This window comes from Balaenoptera musculus, chromosome 2 (genome assembly GCF_009873245.2).
Source record: "Balaenoptera musculus isolate JJ_BM4_2016_0621 chromosome 2, mBalMus1.pri.v3, whole genome shotgun sequence".
In the NCBI taxonomy this organism is placed as follows: Eukaryota; Metazoa; Chordata; class Mammalia; order Artiodactyla; family Balaenopteridae; genus Balaenoptera; species Balaenoptera musculus.
Window position 1 is genome coordinate 5207546 of NC_045786.1, and position 22257 is coordinate 5229802.

The following is a 22257-nucleotide window of genomic DNA, read 5'->3' on the forward strand; positions in this document are numbered from 1 at the left end:
TTGGTTGTTATTCTTTTTTTAAAATTATTTATTTATTTATTTATTTATATTTATTTTTTGGCTGTGTTGGGTCTTCGTTTCTATGTGAGGGCTTTCTCTAGTTGCGGCAAGCGGGGGCCACTCTTCATCATGGTGCGCGGGCCTCTCACTATCGCGGCCTCTCTTGTTGCGGAGCACAGGCTCCAGACACGCAGGCTCAGTAGTTGTGGCTCACGGGCCTAGTTGCTTCGCGGCATGTGGGATCCTCCCCGATCAGGGCTCGAACCCGTGTCCTCTGCATTGGCAGGCAGATTCTGAACCACTGCGCCACAGGGAAGCCCTCTGTTCTGATCTTTATGATTTCTTTCCTTCTACTAACTTTGGGTTTTGTTTGTTCTTCTTTCTCTAGTTCCTTTAGGTGCAAGGTTAGATTTTTTTATTTGAGATTTTTCTTGTTTACTGAGGTAGGATTGTATTGCTATAAACTTCTCTCATAGAACTGCTTTTGCTGCATCCCATAGGTTTTAGATCATTGTCTTTTCGTTCTCATTTGTCTCTAGGTGTTTTTTTTGGGATTTCCTCTTTGATTTCTTCAGTGATCTCTTGGTTATTTAGTAACATATTGTTTAGCCTCCACGTGTTCGTATTTTTTACGGTTTTCCCCTGTAATTTATTTCTAATCTCATAGCATTGCCATTGGAAATGATGCCTGATATGATTTCAGTTTTCTTAAATTTACCAAGGCTTGATTTGTGACCCAAGATGTGCTCTATCCTGAAGAATGTTCCGTGTGCACTTGAGAAGAAAGTGTAATATGCTGTTTTTAGATTGAATGTCCTATAAATATCAATTAAATCTATTTGGTCTATTGTGTCATTTAAAGCTTGTGTTTCTTTATTAATTTTTTGTCTGGATGATCTGTCCATTGGTGTAAGTGAGGTGTAAGTCCTCCACTATTATTGTGTTAATGTTGATTTCCTCTTTTATAGCTATTAGCATTTGCCTTATGTATTGAGGCGCTTCTATGTTGGGTGCATATATATTTATAATTGTTATATCTTCTTCTTGGATTGATCTCTTGATCATTATGTAGTGTCCTTCCTTGTCTCTTGTAACATTCTTTATTTTAAAGTCTCTTTTATCTGATATGAGTATTGCTACTCCAGCTTTCTTTTGATTTCCATTTGCATGGAATATCTTTTTCCATCCCCTCACTTTCGGTCTGTATGTGTCCCTAGGTCTGAAGTGGGTCTCTTGTAGACAGCATATATACGGGTCTTGTTTTTGTATCCATTCAGCGAGCCTGTGTCTTTTGGTTGGAACATTTAATCCGTTCACATTTAAGGTAATTATCAATACATATGTTCCTATGACCATTTTCTTAATTGTTTTGTGTTTGTTTTTGTGGGTCCTTTTCTTCCCTTGTGTTTCCCACTTACAGAAGTTCCTTTAGCATTTGCTGTAAAGCTGGTTTGGTGGTGCTGAATTCTCTTAGCTTTTGCTTGTCTGTAAAGCTTTTGATTTCTCCGTTGAATCTGAATGAGATCCTTGCCAGGTAGAGTAATATTGGTTATAGGTTCTTCCCTTCCATCACTTTAAATATATCGTGCCACTCCCTTCTGGCTTGTAGAGTTTCTGCTGAGAAATCAGCTGTTAACCTTATGGGGAGTTCCCCTGTATGTTATTTGTCGTTTTTCCTTTGTTGCTTTCAATAATTTTTCTTTATCTTTAATTTTTGTCAATTTGATTGCTGTGTGTCTTGGTGTTTCTCCTTGGGTTTATCCTGCCTGGGACTCTCTGCACTTCCTGGACTTGGGTGGCTATTTCCTTTCCCATGTTAGGGAAGTTTTCGACTATAATCTCTTCAAATATTTTCTCGGGTCCTTTTTCTCTCTCTTCTCCTTCTGGGACACCTATAATGCAAATGTTGGTGAGCTTAATGTTGTCCCAGAGGTCTCTTAGGCTGTCTTCAATTCTTTTCATTCTTTTTTCTTTATTATGTTCTGTAGCAGTGAATTCCATCATTCTGTCTTCCAGGTCACTTACCCGTTCTTCTGCCTCAGTTATTCTTTTTTTTTTTTTTTAACATTTATTTATTTTTGGGTATGTGGGTCTTCATTGCTGCACGCGGGCTTTCTCTAGTGGTGGCGAGTGGGGGCTACTCTTCGTTGTGGTGCACAGGCTTCTCATTGAGGTGGCTTCTCTTGTTGCGGAGTATTGGCTCTAGGCGCACGGGCTTCAGTAGTCGTGGCACATGGACTCAGTAGTTGTGGCTTGCAGGCTCTAGAGCGCAGGCTCAGTAATTGTGGTGCATGAGCTTAGTTGCTCTGTGGCATGTTGGATATTCCCGGACCAGGGCTCGAACCCATGTCCCCTGCATTGGCAGGTGGATTCTTAACCACTGTGCCACCATGGAAGTCCCTGCCTCAGTTATTCTGCTATTGATCCCTTCTAGTGTATTTTTCATTTCAGTTATTGTATTGTTCATCTCCGTTTGTTTGTTCTTTAATTCTTCGAGGTCTTTGTTAATAAACATTTCTTGCATTTTCTCAATCTTTGCCTCCATTCTTTTTCTGAGGTCCTGGATCATCTTCACTATCGTTATTCTGAATTCATTTTCTGGAAGGTTGCCTATCTCCACTTCACTTAATTGTTTTTCTGGGGTGTTATCTTGTTCCTTCATCTGGTACATAGTCCTCTGCCTTTTTATTTTGTCTGTCTTTCTGTGAATGTGGTTTTTGTTCCACATGCTGTAGGATTGTAGTTCTTCTTGGTTCTGTTTTCTGCCCTCTGGTGGATGGGGCTATCTAAGAGGCTTGTGCCAGCTTCCTGACGGGAGGGACTGGTGGTGGGTAGAGCGAGGTGTTGCTCTGGTGGGTAGAGCTCAGTAAAACTTTAATCTGCTTGTCTGCTGATGGGTGGGGCTGAGTTCCTTCCCTGTTGGTTGTTTGGCTGAGGTGACCCAGCACTAGAGCCTACAGGCCCTTTGGTGTGGCTAATGGTGGACTCTGGGAGGGCTCACACCAAGGAGTACTTCCCAGAACTTCTGCTGCCAGTGTCCTTGTCCCCACGGTGAGCCACAGCCACCCCCGCCTCTACAGGAGACCCTCCAACACTAGCAGGTAGGTCTGGTTTAGTTTCCTATGGGGTCACTACTTCTTCCCCCTGCGTCCTGATGCACACACTACTTTGTGTGTGCCTTCCAAGAGTGGAATCTCTGTTTCCCCAATTCTCTCGAAGTCCTGCAGTCAAATCCCGCTACCCTTCAAAGTCTGATTCTCTGGGAATTCCTCCTCCCGTTGCTGGACCCCCAGGTTGGGAAGCCTGACGTGGGGCTCAGAACCTTCACTCCAGTGGGTGGACTTCTGTGGTATAAGTGTTCTCCAGTTTGTGAGTCGTCCACGCAGCAGTTATGGGATTTGATTTTATTGTGATTGTGCCCCTCCTACCGTCTCACTGCAGTTTCTCCTTTGTCTTTGGATGTGGGTATCTTTTTTGTGAGTTCCAGTGTCTTCCTGTCAATGATTGTTCAGCTGTTAGTTGTGATTCCAGTGCTCTTGCAAGAGGGAGTGAGCACACGTTCTTCTACTCCTCCATCTTGAACCAATCTTCATTTTACGTGACAGTTCTAACATTTCACCTAGAAGTCTCTCTTGACATAACTAAATCTACCATTTTTTAGTTTAGGTCTCATATAAATGGGAGTATGCTACCCCTTAAGCTTTTCTTGTAGATCTAATCTGACAATCCTTTAAAATCATTTATGTTGCATTTCTCTAACTGGAATGTCTTAGTACCTATGCTTTTTGTTGATAAATATGCAGTCCAGAATAATAACTGAAATACCATGAATAAAATCCAGGGAAAGCAATAGATCAAAGTGCTGAAAACCCATCCTCTCCTTCTACTTCCCCAGAAGATCCTATGGATCCCATTTCCCCAATTCTCTCTCCCCTTTGAGAATTACTACTCCTGGATCACTTAAGTGATGGAGCTCACTTAGGCAAAAATCTGTTGAATTATATTTGTTTGGTTATTTTTAGTTAAACATTTTCAAAATCTGTGTATGCAGCTTAACAAAGATTTTTGGAGGCCATAGATTTAAAGTGTACAGTAAGAAATATCAAAACAACTTGTCTTTGGAGCTCAATTTAAGATTTTGATAGAATTGAAAGGCTTGATTTTAAGAGTGTTATTTATAAGTTCAACATTTTCCTTGGTTACACACTCATACCCCAAAACAGTCTGTTTTGAAAAGGCAGGTTGAATTAGTGTCAGTAAGGTCTTAGTATGTTTATTTTTCATCATGGAAATAACTTTTTAGGTTATGCGGTAGATCCTTTTTTATAACAGTCTAAAATATGTGCAAACAGTGCACTTGTTTATTGACTTTAAAAATCTATTGTTTCCTGAGAAAGAATTTTCGGTTCATCAGTTCTTTCATCACCACATAAAACACTCATTTGGCAGTTGAGTTTTATTAGTTTTTATGTCTTCCAGGCACATAATACAAGAACATAAAATTAATTATTGATTATGGTACAGATTTGGCACATTACTGTGGATTTTCATTCAGCCTGAAAAAGGAGAAAAATCATATGAACTAACTCCAGGCAATCCCAGATTGCTGTATATATAACAGAAAGACAAGCATCATGCTAATTACAACATATCTTATTTAGCAAAACAGTAGAATAGTTCAGTGAAGTTATTTAATTCTGAGCTCTCTTAAAATGATTAGTAGTTGTATAGTTCTTGACCTGGATTATAAGGTTTGTGATTTTGCAAATTGATCCTTATATACTAATTTTTGTTAGTTTGTTTAAAAACCTTGATTTATGTTTCAAGATCTCTCTGATGCCTCTGACAAAGATATAATTTAGAACTTAAGTTGACTTTATACAAAGGCAAGTAAACTAGTTATTGAATTTAAACTCACTTAGAGGCAGCTGCCTATGATATTACTAACTGGACCTTGAAGTTCCAGTGACCTACATACAAGGCAGCAGGGTACCTAGAAGATAACTGGTCCTAGCCCAGGGTCTTGAGCCTAGTAGTACACATGTAGTAAATATTTACTTAGACACATTTAAACCCTGTTTTCTCTCTGGCATTATCTTTTCCAGGCCTCAGTGTAGGGTTGTGATTGTTTTCTGAATGTGTGTGAGCTTCCCTCCTTGCCCCATCTTCTGTGATCTGGGTTTTATTTCCAGGTGCCTGCTGCATGAAGCCTAGCTCCTCATATCCTAATATTTTTCTTTTTCATTTTTTGATATTTGGGCTGCCTAATTTAACTATGAACAGAAATGGTTATTAAAGAAATAGCTATTTGGAGCTACTATGTAATTTTGTAACATTTTCTCTGATGATTTTCCTAAGACGTCTCAAATACTTTTATTTTAAAAACCACATTTTCTACTGATTTGGGACAGGGTTTACACATAATTGGGTTTGTATGTGTTTGGGGAAGAAGTGCAAAGAGGGTGATAATTGCAAAATATAACAGCAGCTATGTTTACATGGTTGAAATTTTGACTGCCATTTAAAGACTATGACAAAATTCTCTGAATCTGAAAGCATTATGAAAAAATGCCTTTCTTTAGCAGCAAGACAGACAGGCAGTGAAGGAAGACATGCCCTTGTACTTATTTCTCTTACTCTTCTCACCTTCTCTCTGTCAAAATTTTTAATTTTCAGTCTGAGAGCTTTTTACATTTGGACACCAATTAATTTTTCACCTCCTTTAAAAACTTACCTAAACTTTCAACAGGTGAATTTTGTGATATGTGAGTTGCATTATCAATAAAGCTATTTAAAGAAAAAAGAAAAACAAATTTACCTGAAACTTACCAAAACTTACCTAAAAGCATTTTCAGTGGTATTGGGAAACAGCATTGTATTAATGCTAGAAGTTGAGGAAAAAATGGTAGTTAATTTATTTATAAATTTCCAAGTGATATGGCTTTTAAGAATATATAGTAAGTCCCCTACATATGAACCTTCAAGTTGCGAACTTTCAAAGATGTGAACGTGTGTTCTCATGTCCAATCAGGTAAGTTAGTTCACGTGTCTGGCGTACATTGGCACATGCGTGCATCCTCTACAAGTGGTTCTGCTTATGTGTACTTTACTGTACAGTACTGTATAGAGTACAGTAGTACAGTATCTATTTCAAGCTGAGATGTCCTGAAGCAAGTGTAAAAGCAGCGGTGATGTAGCTGGTACTGCCAAGAAGCACCAAGTGACAACAATGGAAACTGTACTGTAAGATTAAAAATGTTTTCTTTATTTTTTGCATTTGTTTGTTTGTTATGTATTATTTGTGTGAAAAGTATTACAGTACAGTACCTATTACAGTACAGTACTATATAGCCGATTGTGTTAGTTGGGTACTTAGGCTACCTTTGCTGGACTTACGAACAAATTGGACTTATGAACGCGCTCTCAGAACGGAACTCGTTCGTATGTAGGGGACTTACTGTACTTCACTTTTCTATTTTTGGTTTGTTTTAATTCAGGAAAACTTTCCATTCGACTCATAAATGTGTATCTTAATGGAGGAAGGAAAGCAAATATAAGAGATAATGACTAAAATATTTAAATCTTATTTTTAGCATGAGAATGCTGTTGAGAGAGACGAACCAGAGGTACATAAATATTCTACTTCGCGCCTAGCTCCTCCTGGCTTTGTTGTCCACTGACAACCTGAGATCTGGCCGGATAATTGAGGAAGTGAGGAAATGTACTACAAAATTCTGTTATTATTTTGGCTTCTCTCTATGATGAACAAATTGTTGTTAAGGACTTTACCTTTTAAGTTATTCCACTTATCATTACAGAAAGCTGTGTACCTGCACAAGTGGTGGCTGCCGTTGATGTAAACACTGTCGCTAACGAAGTATACAAGTATAATTTCCCTCACACACCGTTACTGGCCAAGACAATTGAAGTGAGTAACAGTATTGTTTTAATAAGTCTGTATATAGCAAGGAAAATGTAATTGAGGAATACCGTAAGATACTGATTTCTGGTGTCTTCATTTGAAGATAAGTCATATATAAATGAAAAAGTTTAGGAGAAGGGAATTAGATTAACATTTTTTATTCTGTCAGAAGACAGCATGTTATTTTTTGCCTTTTTTCCTTTTTTAAAATTTCTAGCTTTAGAGAAAGACGATCAATATTTTGGTCTCTGAGAGAAAGAATTGAAATGTAAGAATATGCTTGACTTCTAAATTCTTGGTTCTGTAATGATACTAAACTTTACTTAATTCTTTATTTTTAAGCATTACTCATGTGCAATATATATATAGCAGGAGTGAAAAAAAGAGAGTAAAAAAAGTGATTGGATATTACTTGTTGAATGCTTCTTGTTGAAGCCAGTCAAAGTTAAAGATACCGTTTTGCCTGTGATTAACTCAGCAGAAGTGTTTAACACTTTTGTTATTTTTAAAATAATATGAAATTGTGTTTTTCTCCCAATTTCACATCATAAAAAATTTTACACACACATTTTTCATGAAGCCATAATTTACATACAATAAACTGCCCTCATTGTAAGTGTGTAGTTTGAATTTTGACCAATATATACTGTGTAACCACAATCGAGACTTAAAACATCCATCACCCTAAAATGTTCCTTAATGCCTTGTTTTACTCAGTCTCTGACCCCAACCCCAGGCAACTGTTGATCTGCTTTCAGTCATTACAGATTAAATTTTCCAGTTCTAGTCATACCCTAAATAGAATCATGAGTGTAATTTTTTTGAGTATGACTTCTCTTGTTTAGTGTAATGTTTTTTTGCATTTACCCACATTGTTGTTATCTATCTGTAGTTGGCTCTTCATTATTGTTCAGTGATATTCTGTACAGTGGAATATTTCGTAGTACAAAATGTATATCCATTCACATGATGTTTGACATTTAGATTGTTTCCAGTTTTTGACTGTTATAAAAAAGTTGCTATGAATATTCATGTACAAGTTTTTATGTGGACTTTGTTTTTACTTCTTGTTGATATATACCTGGGAGTAGAATTGCTGTATCATATGGCAAATTTCTTTAATTTTATGAGAAAATGCCAACTGTTTTCCATAGTGTTCATACCATTTTACAGTCACACAATCAATGTTTAAGTGTTTCAGTTGTTTCACATCCCTACCAACAATTGCTGTTGTCAGTCTTTTAAATATTAGCCACTCTTGTGAGCATACAGTGGTATTGTGATTTTAATTTGCATTTCCCTGGTGACTAATAATGTTGAGTATTTTTTTCATGTGCTTATTGTCCATTTCTATGTTTTTCGTGATGAAATTTCTTTCCCAGTTTTTATTTGGTATGTTTGTGCTATTATCATTTAGTTTTAAGAGTTGTTTAAGTTTCCTGGATTCAAGTTGTTTGTCAGAAATATGTATGACAAATATTTTCTCCAAATCTATAACTTGTCTTTTCATTTCCTTAACTGTGTTCATCAAAGTGCAGAAGTTACTTATCTTTTTTTTTTTTTATTGGACACTTTTTATGTGTCCTAAGAAATCTTTGTTTACCCCATTTTTTTCCTGTTTTCTTCTATAAGTTTTATAGTTTGGGCTTTTACATTTAGGTTTATGACCCAGTTAAAGTTACTTTTTGTGTGTAGTCTGAGGTAGAGGTCATTTTTTTTTTCCTAAGTGCATATAAAACTGGTTATTATAGCTTTATAATATGTATTGAATTCAGGTGATGTAAGTTCTCAAACTTCTGATTTTCTTTTTCAAGATTATTTTGGCTACACTCTCATTTACATTTCTGTGTAAATTTCAGAATCAGCTTACCAATTTCTACAAAAAAAAAGATATTTTGATTGGAATTTTACTGATTGGTTTTGGAAGAACTGATATCTTCATAAAAGAGAGTCTTCCAATCCATGAACATGGTATCTCTTCACTTATTTAGGTCTTATTTAATTTGTATCAGCTATATTTTGTGATATTTAGTATACTAGTCTTACACTTATTTTTATTTATTGACCTAGTATCCTGTGACTGCTATATTGACTTATTAGTTCTGGTAGTTTAATATTGATTTTTTAGGATTTTTTAACATGTACAGTTATATTGCCTGAGGAAAAAAAGAGTTTTACTTTTCCCTTCCAACCAGTGTGACTTTTTTTCTTGCCTTGTTGCATTGTCTAGGACGTTCTTTACAATGTTGAATAAAAAGTGTGACAGTGGACATCCTTGCCTTCTTCTAGATCTTAGGAGGGAACTTTCAGTCATTTTGTAGATGTGAGTCGTATATTTTTCATAGATGCCTTTTATCAAGTTGAGGAAATTTCCTTTTATTTCGTTTTCTGAGAATTTGTATCATGAACAGGTTTTGAGTTTTGTCAAATGCTTTTTTTTTTTTTTGCATCTTTTGACATGATTATATCATTTTCCCTTGTATTCTGATAATATGGTGATCATATCAATTCCTTTTTTGAATGTTAAGTCAGTATTGCATTCCTGGGTTAAATCCTACTTGTCATGATATACCATCAGTTTTATGTTATGCTACATCCCACTTGTTAAAATTTTGTTAATTATTTTTGCGTTTATCTTTATAGGTGACTTTTGTAGTTTCCTCATAACGTATTTGTATGGTTTTTATATTTATACATAGCCTTATATTTTCTGTAAGAGTTTGTGAAGGACAAGTATCAGTTCTTCTATAAATGATAGAATTTCATCAGTGGAGCCACCTGGGCCTGGAGTTTTCTTTGTGGGAAGGTTCTTAATTATGAATTTAATTTATTTAATTGCTATAAGACATTATCATGTTTCTTAGCATTGTAGTAATTTTTTATTAGGAGCCTAACATTGTAGGTTTTACATTTTTGAGTGCTGGAGTTTACTGTAATCTTTTTTTTTTTTTTTAAACATCTTTATTGAAGTATAATTGCTTTACAATGGTGTGTTAGTTTCTGCTTTATAACAAAGTGAATCAGTTATACATATACATATGTTCCCATATCTCTTCCCTCTTGCATCTCCCTCCCTCCCACCCTCCCCATCCCACCCCTCTAGGTGGTCACAAAGCACCGAGCTGATCTCCCTGTGCTATGCGGCTGCTTCCCACTAGCTATCTATTTTACATTTGGTAGTGTATATATGTCCATGCCACTCTCTCACCCTGTCACATCTCACCCCTCCCCCTCCCCATATCCTCAAGTCCATTCTCTAGTAGGTCTGTGTCTTTATTCCCGTCTTGCCACTTACTGTAATCTTTTAAGGACTGTTGGATTTTGTTCTCAGAGGCAGTTAATTTCAGATCATCTTGATTCTTTTGAGGCTTATTGTTAAGCATTTCAAACTGGATCTGGAGTAGCCTTTACTGTAAGGCTAGTCTAATCTTACTATCAATATATGACCTTTCTTAGATTGCTATTAAATGCCCCATGTACTCAGCTAGGTCTTGCTACTCTGGATGTTAACTCAAATGATTGCTAGCCCTGAGATCTGGGAATTTTTTTGGCTTACAACTTCCCAGTAATTGTTCCTTTTCCAGCAGTTGTTCTTTGCCCTACCTCAAGGCATTTTGCCTGATGCATGCACAGGTTGATACTCAGCAAGACACTCAAGGGGAATGTTATGCAGATTGCTGTATCTCTTTCCCTGTGCAACTTCTTTTTGTCTGGCACTCTGCTCTGCAAATTCTGGTCACTTTGATCTTGAACTCCAACCTCTGTCTTCAACTCATCTACATTACCAGGTACAGTTTGGATTTCCTTTCCCTTCACTGCCGTATGGAAATTATCTCTAGGCAGAAAGTTGAATTATCTTCAAGTTTTTTTTTTTCCTTTTCTAAGGAATGGCCGTCCTGCTCTGTCTGTGGTCCAATTCCAATATCTGAAAACAGTTATTACATTTCTCCCAATTTTCTAGTTTATTTACACAACTCACAGACAGAAGCAGAAGTCTCACAGATTTTTTTTCAGTGAGATACAATTCACATCCCGTGAAGTTCACTGTTTTAAAGTCTACAATTCAGTGTTTTCTTTTTTTTTTTCATTTACTTACAAAGTTGTGTAACCATTACCACTTTCTAATTCTAGAATGTCTTCATCCCCCAAAAGGTAATCCTGTAGCCATTACCAGTCACTCCCCATTTCTTCTTCCCCCCAACCCCTGGCAACCACTAATCTACTTTCTGTCTCTATGGATTTGACTATTCTAGACATTTCATATAAATGGGATCATATAATACGTGGCTTTTTTTGGTCTGGATTCTTACAATTAGCATAATGTTTCCATACATCCATGTTCTAGCATGTGTCAGTGCTTCATTTCTTTTACTGACTGAGTAATATTCCATTATATGGGTATACCACATTTTGTTTACCCAACAGATTTGTTTTAAGTTTTCTTTCAGCCAGTATGAAATGGGAACATTTCCTGGCTCTATGATTGGGTATCCAAAAGGTAGAAATAATCTACTTATGTGTTGAAGAATATCTATCCCTCTTATTGAGAACAGAATATCTTTCCCCCTGGGCATCATAGAGAGGAGGACTATGGGGACAACATCATCTTTCCAGTCACCGGTAGCAATGCATTTCATAAACTTCAAGGCAAAGTACTGTCAGTCTACCCGTCTCATCATGGACGTAGGGCAAAAATAAATTCGGGGTCAGAAGAAAGATACCTACAAAAAAGTAACTTTGAATTGACTCTAATAGGCAGATGATATGCATTTAGGTTCCAGAATTTCTCTGACATAGAGTATGATAGCAAAAGTTATTTTATTATAAAAAAATTAATCTAAATTTAAATTTAATGTAAATATTTAAAAGTTGATGCAGCCAAATGTCCAACTCAGCAAGAGTTTTCTCCCACTAAACAAAGTATAAAAAAACAACACAATCTCAGTAAAGCACCAATTATGTTCAACAACTTAACCTTCCTTTCTGTTTTGCCTTCTAAGAGAAACTGTGAAATACTTTACATATCTGGGGACTGACTGGCATTCCCAGGTACATGCCAATAGAAATTTGGGGGCATTTAGAATAATACATCTGTGTCCATTTTCCTAGTGGTAATTCTATTTCAGTACCAGTTTTAATAGATGATAATAAATTGTATTATCTGTGTATGATATAAGAACACTAGGGAGAGGGAAGAATGGAGGTACCTCCAGGTCATTTGAAAGGAGAGAATCAGTTCATTAAAATGGTGTCTATAAGACAAAAGACAGTCTACCTTCCTACGGCTTTTAGTCTCTTCTAGGATGTTCTCTTCAGCCCTGTTCTGACGTGGAAAGAGTGTACCATGTCCAGGTCAAATATATCAGAACTACATTGGGGGTCATGTTTAAAAAGAGGGTGGAAGGTTAATGGAGAACTTAGGAGTAATGAGAGACTTCAGGGATTTTAAGTTTCATAAAGCAACATATTCTGATCATTTGAACATTTACTTCGTGCAAGTTATTGAGCCCTTAGAGGGAGCACAAATATGACTGAGAGATAGTCTTTACCTTCAGGAACTTACTATTCAGTGCATAAGTTGGACTTGTAAACAGTTTTCTTTGGGACTTCTGATTGTGGCATAAAAAAGATATTTCTTTTCTAAAACTCTATTTCTTTTCCTAATAGAAATAAGAAGAGAAAAGAAAAGAGGGGATGGGAAACCATTATGGATGAAAGTAAGATTTAGCCATAAACCAAAGCAGAAAAGAAAACTGGGAAGAGTAGTGTCAAATGCAGTGGTGATGAGACGCAAGTGAATGAGGATGGCAAAATTGCATGCAGACCTCTCTGTGTCCCTTGCAGAATGGAGAAGGAAAGAAGGACAAGGGAGCAGGCAAAACAGACCCAGCCATTGCTTGTTCAAAGTCAAGAAAAGAGACATTAAAAAATTCCAAATCACTGGGCTGAAAGCATCATTGCAACCTCTGCAGACTTCCTGCTCATCCTAAATGCGAGAACATGGGTGAGGGACAGAGGCATGGTCTTAAGTTAAAGACCTTTGTGGGTTCTTCCCAGAAAGTGTGGTGACAAATACCTGAATAGAGCTACTGCTCTTTCTTTTGCCTTTTTAGCAAACTTCTAGATTCAGGTGATCTCCATAATAATTAGAAAGGAGCCAGTTTGAGACTATACTAGTATAGTACTTTTAAAAGGAAGTAAGTAACATAAACAAAAAAAGCAGAATATACACAGAAAAATCATATTAAGAAGCAGAAGAAAATTGCAAAAACATGTCTCCATGAGCTTGAAACCTTAAATAAAACTCAATATCTTCAAAACAAGAACTCAAATAAATGTATGCATGAGGTCAAAAAACAATAATAAGACAATAGATTTGAAGAGTATCAGTGGTCTGGGAAGAAAAAAAAAAAAAGATGGGAAAAATAAAACCATTATAGAAATGAAAGTCATGTCAGAATAGCAAACAGAAGACAATAAAACAAACGGGACAAAAATATTAACAGAAGTAGATGAAAAAAATTCCTAAAATAAAACCTCCAACCACTCATGAACTGTAGTACCCATGAACCCTTACTGAAAAAATGACTCAATCACTTAATCTAACTAAGCAAGAGATGAATCAAAGTGGAGAACCCAGGAATAAAGCTGCCATGTCAGGAAAGAAATAATGGTTGGGAAGCAGGGTGAAAATGTTATAAATCTTTGCAGTGTAAGAATAATAATATAATTGGAGTAGGAAGGAAAAGTGAGACTCAAAAAATATATCTATTCTTTGAAAGATAACTGAAGCTATAGATTTTTAGGACATTATTTAATGTTGTTGTCAGGAGCTCAGCTGAGCTGTCGTGGATCGGAGTAGCTGATTAAAGCAACAGGGCAAAAATGAACGAGTGAAGCCTTAATTACTTGCTGTGGTGGGAAAAGCAAGTCTCTAAAAAACAGAGACAACGCCAACGCCCCCTGTTCCATTTCCCTAGGGGACAGCATCCTGCTGGAAAGTGGGGTGATCAGCACAGACGTGGGGGTCAGCTCACTGTTGAGGAGCCCCTGGCATTGGGGGAGAGAGTGCGGGCAGTGGTGAGAAGGCTGGGAGTGAGAAGGGCCACTCCCTTCAGGCGTTAGTCATAGCGGGAGAAGTATCTTCAAGGGTTCCCCTGTTCCTCCTAGACGGAGGCCTTGGCAGAAAGGGATGGCGCCTGAAGAGGGCTCTGTGCCAGGCCTCAGATAAAGAGACCTAGGGATGCAAATATATGAAGAGCATGAGCTGCCGGGGCCTGAGAGCTCGCACCCGCCCTGCCCTCAGAGACTGCAAGGTGCCGGCCTTGCACCAAGTCTGGAGCGGGGAGAGTGGCTTTCCCCTGACACCCGCTGGGTGAAGCCCTCCTCGTTGCCTGTAGTCAGGCCTGAAAATTAAGTCTTTATTGAACTTGTTACAATATTGCTTCTATTTTGTTTTGGTTTTTTGGCCCCAAGTCATTTGGAATCTTAGCTCCCTGATCAGGGATTGAACCCTGAATTGGAAGGCAAAGTCTTAACCACTGGATCGCCAAGGAAGTCCCACATACAGGTTTTTAACCAGGAGCAGGATTCCCCAGTTACAAAGATAAATAGTAATAAAACTAAAATCTGTAATTTATCTAGGTATAAAATGGAAAATTACTAGACACTACAATATAAATGTGTGAGCAGAAACCTTGTCTGGTTTGTTCATTGTTGTATTCCCAGACTAGCACAATGCCTGGTGTGTCGTAGATCCTCTGAAATATTGGTGGATTAATTTATGAACCTTGTTTAATGAATAACACATTGTGCCTAAAAAAGTGGAAAAATGCCAGGCAAATCATAACAAAGGATAACAGGGGTTTCAGAACTGATATGTATTAGGTAAGATCTGTCTGAAAGCAAAAAGCATTTACGAGTCATAGAAAATTACTTTATAATGATGATTAGTACAGTGATCAAGAAAGATCTAATTGTCATGAGTATTCATGAACAAAATAACATCAGAGGTCATAGGGCGGGAAATGGTAGGAAATATCACTCAGTAAGTTTTTATTGAAGACGTACCATGTACCACAAAATTTTATTTCTCTTTAGATTAACAATAAATTCACTAAAATAGTCAAAAGTTGTTGTTTTCTAATCTACCAAGGTCTTCCTAAAGTTTAAATGAAAATTAAGTATAAGAATAACCAGGAAGCTTTTTGAGAAAAGAAGTAATAAAACAAGTAGGGGGACAAACAAAGTTGCTCATCAACATGCAATAAACAATGTTACCACATCGAGTGGATCTAATGTTCTCTGAAAGCAAGGATGTTTTTATTAGCTTGAATGGCCTGTTTATGGAAAAAGAATTTGATTTCCATTAGTGTTAAAATATCAAATTATTAAAGTTAATCCATGCATCTCTGTAACTACTTTCTTGAATCCCACACATTCATTGACCTAGAATGTTAGGTTAAAGACAGTTGTGAATGGTTTAATTGAGCAATTATGTTTTGCATAACTGCTCTGTCATTTGGGTTGTACTGTAAAAAAAAAAAAATCACTCTTTCCAAGAATCCTTTAAAATTGTAAATTTTTTTATGTCTAACAGTATTGGAAGCATTAACTCTGTTTACTTCCTTTAGATTCTAGACTTAAGGATTCTCCTGATGTAAAAGACTGTTGTTTGATTTTTATTTTCATTTTAGGAATTCAACTTTAATCTGTTCACAATCAGTTGTGAAATAAGTAAGTTGCTTTTCCTAATAGTCCTGTGCTGACCAGCTGTGTAACTTGAGTATGTGTGCTAATCTTACTGCCCTGCCCTTGGTTTCCTGACAGACTGTTGAGTGTATGATTTTCAGATTGTTTTCTTTAGAACTCTGGGATCCAGAGGTGCTTTAGGAACTTCTCAGTATTTAATTTTTATTTCTTTTTACATATATGTTTTAAACTATTTAAAAGCCTGTGATTTAAAAATGATAGACATGTATATTCAAACTTTTAATACAGTAGAGAAAACTGATGTGTTCCCCAGGTTAAGTCACTCTTTTCAGAGCTCAGAATAAAGCTTTTCCTGCTTTATTCACGAACTCAGACTTCTTAGAAATGTGTTGTAATTAGGAATGTTGTGATTCTGGGCTTATGGCTTTAAATTCCTGGGTAAGAGTGTACACTAAGAGAGCTTAATGAGAATTGGCAAACCCATGACTTGTATTTCTCTATGTTTGTCTTCTGATACTGTATATAAAATAGGAGCAAAACAGTACATTTTAAAACTATTTAGCCCAATAGGGATTATTTTGATTAATCTTATCTACAGTCTTTTGAGGTTCTTTGACTACACACAACTGTAAAACAGTATAGTAATTGTGGATATCTGAAAATGGGACCTTTTTCCATTTGGTGATATATTGACAGAGACATACATGAAAGGGATGGTGACTGGTCAATACATCGCATTTTCTAAATAAATAATATTAATAGAGAGGTATTAAAAAATTCCCTAGATCCTTTGCTGAAAATCATTAATTATAAAATAGAGTTTGATTCCAGAAATCACAGCAGTCTTAGACTTGAGGTGTCATAGAGGCACAAAATACTTAGCATCTAGGAAACTAGCTTTCCAGCTCTGCTTTGACTGACTGGCTCTCGAGTTTGGGGGAAGTCACTTAATTTTTCATAGCTTCAGTTTACTGCTCGACTTTCTTCACAAAATTGCTTTGGAAAGTTAGTTTAACTAAAGTTTATTTAAGAAGTAGTAGGGGCTTCCCTGGTGGCGCAGTGGTTGAGAATCTGCCTGCCAACGCAGGGGACACGGGTTCGAGCCCTGGTCTGGGAAGATCCCACATGCCGCAGAGCGGCTGGACCCGTGAGCCACAGCTACTGAGCCTGCGCGTCTGGAGCCTGTGCTCCGCAACGTGAGAGGCCCGCGCACCGTGATGAAGAGTGGCTCCTGCTTGCCGCAACTAGAGAAAGCCCTCGCACGGAAACGAGGACCCAACACAGCAAAAAATAAATAATAAATAAAAATTTAAAAAAAAAAAAAGGAAAACCATTAAAAAAAAAAAGTAGTAGGTGTTTTATAAACTTTTGAGTGTTATAAATAATGTTATAAATAAAGTGTCACAATTACTGATGTATTTACTTGTAATTAGTTAGCATTTTTCCTTCTGCCCCCTTCTACGCATGTTTTTATATTTTTTCTTTCCCCCCACATGTTCATTCCTTAGGGTATTACACTAGAAGAGTTTGACAGATTATCTTTCAATATGATTTTAATGAGCCCTCCCTGTCAGCCATTCACAAGGTACGTATAATAAATATTTCTCTGTTAGGAAGAGTACTTTTGAAGGACTCATTAAATCAAATCACACTGTAATTTCAAGCACAGACACTTTGAATTCCATCAGCTGCATTTCCCTAGTCTTGAAATTTTTCATCAATAATTCCTTTTCTCTACACACATTTATAATTCAGCATTAATCATAAAGAAAATAGCAATTACTGCCAGATGAACACAGTAATTTGGTCAGTAGTAGATATGCAGAGACTGTATGGTACCTCCTTAATACCTACCAAAGATACAGTATTTATTTCTGACCCAAATTACCTTAAATTATTTAAACTAATGAGCATTCAGGAGTATCTTCTTAACACTGATTAATCAAAGTAAATTTCCATAGTTAATATTCAAGTTCTAAATTACTTAACTGTTAAATTTTAAAGCTAGTCAAGAATGCATTTGTGAATTTTAAATTTCTCAAAATTGATAGGTACATTTAATAATACATACAATTAATAAAATGACTTTTTAAAGCTGTGTTCCAAGACAGCTTTTTATTATATGGTATTTATTTGGCTATGTATTTCAGGGAATTATATTTTAGATAAAATCTTGACTAATCCCTCTTCATTTAGATACTTTTAATAATAATATTTCAATTATTTTAAGTAATAATGATAATAGTGATAACCCTCTGAGTGTCTTACTGGAGTATGTCATTTACTGTAACAAGCTTATGGGATGGGCATTAGTATTATCATCATTTTACAGGTGAGAAACTGAGGCATAGAAAGGTTAAGTAACTTTCCCAAGGCCATACAATTAGAAAATGTCAGAGCCAGGACTTTTTGATTATTTTATAGTCCTATTAACATATAAGACTATCAATATATAGTCCTATTTAAACACATAATGTGATTTTAAGTGGGATATAACATGTAGTAAAAATTCTAGTTTAAATAAATATTCTCATGCTTAATTTCCATCCAAGTTTTGATTTATTTCAAGTTTTCTAGGAGATTAATTCCCCAGGGATTTATCGTGCACCTACACGTGAGGTGTTGCTTTTGATGCTGTAGTTCCCGTCCTTATAGAACTTAGAGTCCATGGGGAATGACTGGCAAATAATTATCTTATAATGTGATTTAAGGTATATAATAAATGAATGCTGAAACTGCCATGAGAGCATGGAGGAGAGAGGTGTTACCTTGCTGCATACCAGGAGGGACGAATTCTTTTAGAGGTGATATCTGTATTGTGTCTGAAAGCAGGTTGGGAATTTATCAGTGAAGGCGGACGTTCCACGTAAAGATGGCTCCGAGCTTGTGCAAGTGTATGGCCTTTTTAACTACAGTAAGTGGGAGGTTCAGCACAGAATGCAGCCCGAGTGCTGTGATGCCCCAGATATCACTGCAGTGGGGCCCCTGTGTCTTCCCTACCGCTGGTCCCACTCTATTAGCCCAACTCCAGCTGCTGATGGCTGCGGTGTCTGATCCTGTAGTACGATCATCTTTGGAACACTGAGGGGAAAGGGACAAAATGAGAGGAAACCAAGATTTCTGAGGAATCTATTCAAGTCCACTCTAATCTCCCATCTGAGCCTCAGATCCACTGATGATTTTTGTCCTGCTGTCAGGTGTGAGGAAACTGAGAAGTGATGTCAAGTAACTTATTTTAGACCACGAAGCTAGTAAGTAGCAAGGCCTTAAACCCTAGTCCTCTGTTGCTACGACTCACGCCCAATGTGAGTCTTCTTTTCTGCTTGCTTCTTGATCACATTGAATGTTACTTGCAAGATTTAACTGCTAGTCCAAATACTGTCTGTTCACACGACCTGTTTCAACTGACTTAGTCTAGCCAAGTTGCAACTCCTTCGTGTAGAATCAAGCCTTCAGCTTCAGTCTCTCCTGTTGACGTTGGACAAGATAGTTCTAGTTTTACCTACTACCTTCATCTGCTTAGCTGGTGATTAGTTACCAATGCCATCAACTCTACATTGCCACCCTGCCCAACCAGCTCATTCATCTGAACTTTTGTTGTCTCACCTGGGGCAGAGCAAAAGGTGTCATCAGCTAATTGTGTGTGTGTGTCTTTCCTGAACAAAGTGATTTTAAGAGGGTAATTGATTTTATTCTTTGTGGACTTCTTGTTCTTCTTTGCCTCAGGCAAGTCATTTGGACATATTATCTTGTATTGATAATAAGTGTATTTATTAGACAGGCAAGGCTTTTTTAAATTAAATGAAAAAATACATTTTTGTTCTCTATAGCAACAGAGATGATCATATTGTTTGTGAGGACCAACTAATTTTAGTTCTCTGTTTTGACTTTTTAAAAGTGATTTGATATCTTTATGGAAGATTCTTGCTGAACTTATTTACTTTCCGTACCCTTTTAGAATTGGCCTGCAAGGTGATATGACTGATCCAAGGACAAATAGCTTCTTATATATTCTAGACATTCTCCCAAGGTAAAAACTTAAATTCCTGTGCAAGCTTACCTTAAATGTAAAACTTTATATCTGGAAGAACATGATGTATGTCATTTTATAGAGATTAGCAACTTACACAGATTCTGTGCGTGTCATTTATCTTCTGTCGTGACTGATAGAGTAACTGCAAATGTTTGTCGGTTCCACAGTTGCCGCTAAGAGTGAGTGACAGGGCGTTACAGCCTAATAGCTGAATTCTGTTGCCTCTGCTCACAGTATTTGTGCAAATGATGCTAATGTTAGTGAATGCTGTTGCCCATGGCCTGGAAACTTGTGCTGCTAACCCTAGAAGCCTCCATTCTATGGAAATGTCAGCCCTTTGAGCTGTGCAAACCCATGTTTTCATTAAACTTCAATGGAAATTCACATTTCAAATGTTAACTTTATCAAATGTTAACTCATATTTTATTCCTTTCCCCCATAAACAAGGTGTGCCTTGTTTATGGGAGAAAGGAATAAAATATGAGTTGTCTCCATCCCTTATAAAATTCTTTTATAAAAAGGGTTTGGACAATTACTTACCTCATATTTCCCACAAGTAAGGATTTTCTTTACTTCTTACTTCTTAGTAATGAGATGTTTAGAATTCCATTTGTTTTTGTTTTTTTTTAGGTTACAAAAATTACCGAAGTATATTCTTTTAGAAAACGTTAAAGGTTTTGAAGTATCTTCTACAAGGTAAAAAAATGTATTTGTCCTGTGTTCATCTTAGACTTGGTATATTTTATAATAGGAACTGTTATGAAATGACGATCTTAAAAATAAATGTGTATATTCCGACGTTTTATATATGTTATGAAGTTTACTCATTAATATTGATTTTGAATAGTTAGTAATGTGAAGTATCACAGAGTTAGGTTCAACTGATTCTTTCCCATTTTAATATGTTTGAATTTTTCCAGAATGATTACTCATTTTCATGAGAATGGTATTTCTCAATTTTAGCTGCTTACATTGGTGCCTATTTCTTTAGAAGTAGGAATGTTTTCAGTAAGAATTTGTCCTACTGACAGGCGTTTTCTGTCCTACAGTTGGATTGAAGAAGCAAGCCCTGTGTCAGGCTGCTTTCAGACAGTAGCCCAGCTGGAGAGAATGCATCCAAGTCCTTGACTGACCTGCTGTCTCTGACAGTGTTCCCCCATCTGATTGGCTACAGATATAGTTCCATTCCTATAGTAAGCTTATCATGAGTGGATTGGCGATTCTAACTCACCAGTTTTATAAATTATCTGGTAGCTTTATTTATTTATAATAGGGATTATCTCTTTTTTGAGAAATGTAATTTCTCAAGTACTGAACTTTTTAAAAAAGACCTAGGATTATTCTTTTTCTAAACAACTTAAGTGGAGGTACAGTTTTCATGTAAAATGAAGTTTCATGTATAATATTTTATATAAGAACCCTATGCACTCTAGTGAAAGCTTTTTCCTTTCCCTTTGCCTTTTCAGAGACCTGTTAATACAAACAATAGGAAATTGTGGCTTTCAGTACCAAGAATTTCTGTTGTCTCCAACCTCTGTAAGTACTGCAATTGTAAATTCTTATATAAATTTTCCCAAAGGGAATTTGATTCAGTAAAAAGAATGGCTCCATTTTGGATAATATTATAGGTAAATCTTGCAGTTAGTTCTGACATGGTTATTACTTTCTATATCTGAATTTTATAGCTATATGTGAATTTTATTTTTTTATGATTACTATACTATTCATAATGAATGTAAGAATGTCTATATGACTTTTTACCTGGGAAATATAAAATGAAAGTGACTCATAGACATATGATTCATCTGATTCCATCTTTATTTCATTCAAATAAAGGTACAGAGTGACAGTTTAAAAGGTTTAAGAATTTGCTACAGAGAAGTCTTCCACAAATCGATAATAGAATTTTGTCTGGCAGAAACTAATGTAGAACTGTATGAGTTTTTTTACTAGGTGCTAAAAGTTGATACAGATCTCTTTAATATCCTATAGCAACCAACTTCCCTGTTTTACTTGCAGCTTGGCATTCCAAATTCAAGGCTACGGTATTTCCTTATTGCAAAGCTTCAGTCAGTGCCGTTCCCTTTTCAAGCCCCTGGTCAGGTATTATTATTATTATTTTATTATTATTATTATCATCATCATCATTATTATTTATCTGTTGTACATATATCTCAGTCTGCTAATTTATTTTCAGGAACTACTTTGCGGAGGTTTTTTTTTTTTTAACATCTTTATTGGAGTATATTCGCAGAGGTTTATGTGTGTCCTCCCGTGCCTGTAATATAGACTATGCCCGAGGTCTGTCTTGTAGGCCTTTTCACCCTCCTGATGCCACTTTAATTGCTTGAAACAAAACCAGAAACTTCTCTTTCATCATTAGAAAAAAAAAATAAGTTAGAAGTAAAAAAATTACCATTAGTGTTGTTATCCTTCTTTTCCCCCTATAATTTCTCTTCTGACCATTGACTCTTTTGCATCTATTATTTTTCTCCCTCAATAGAAGCCATTGACTACTTTTGATAAAATAGTATACTATCTTAAAAATGGCTTGAGTATTTTCACACATCAGTTACATTTTATTTGAAAT

General features: G+C 36.3%; 1 protein-coding gene across 7 annotated transcripts in view; it reads left to right on the forward strand.

Moving 5' to 3' along the window:
- The window catches only part of TRDMT1 (tRNA aspartic acid methyltransferase 1), a 61486-nt gene that overhangs the window by 27403 nt on the left and 11826 nt on the right, over nt 1–22257 (forward strand). For 4 of the 7 annotated variants that reach the window (XM_036843989.1, XM_036843994.1, XM_036843992.1 and 1 more), the window contains exons 2-7: nt 6819–6928; nt 17143–17219; nt 19593–19664; nt 20298–20363; nt 21134–21203; nt 21660–21770. In XM_036843989.1, the coding sequence (XP_036699884.1) occupies nt 6819–6928; nt 17143–17219; nt 19593–19664; nt 20298–20363; nt 21134–21203; nt 21660–21770 (506 nt within the window). Of the gene's footprint in view, nt 1–6593; nt 6712–6818; nt 6929–17142; nt 17220–19592; nt 19665–20297; nt 20364–21133; nt 21204–21659; nt 21771–22257 lie in introns of those variants that run through there. The other 3 variants (XM_036843993.1, XM_036843990.1, XM_036843991.1) reach the window with 3 other exon arrangements.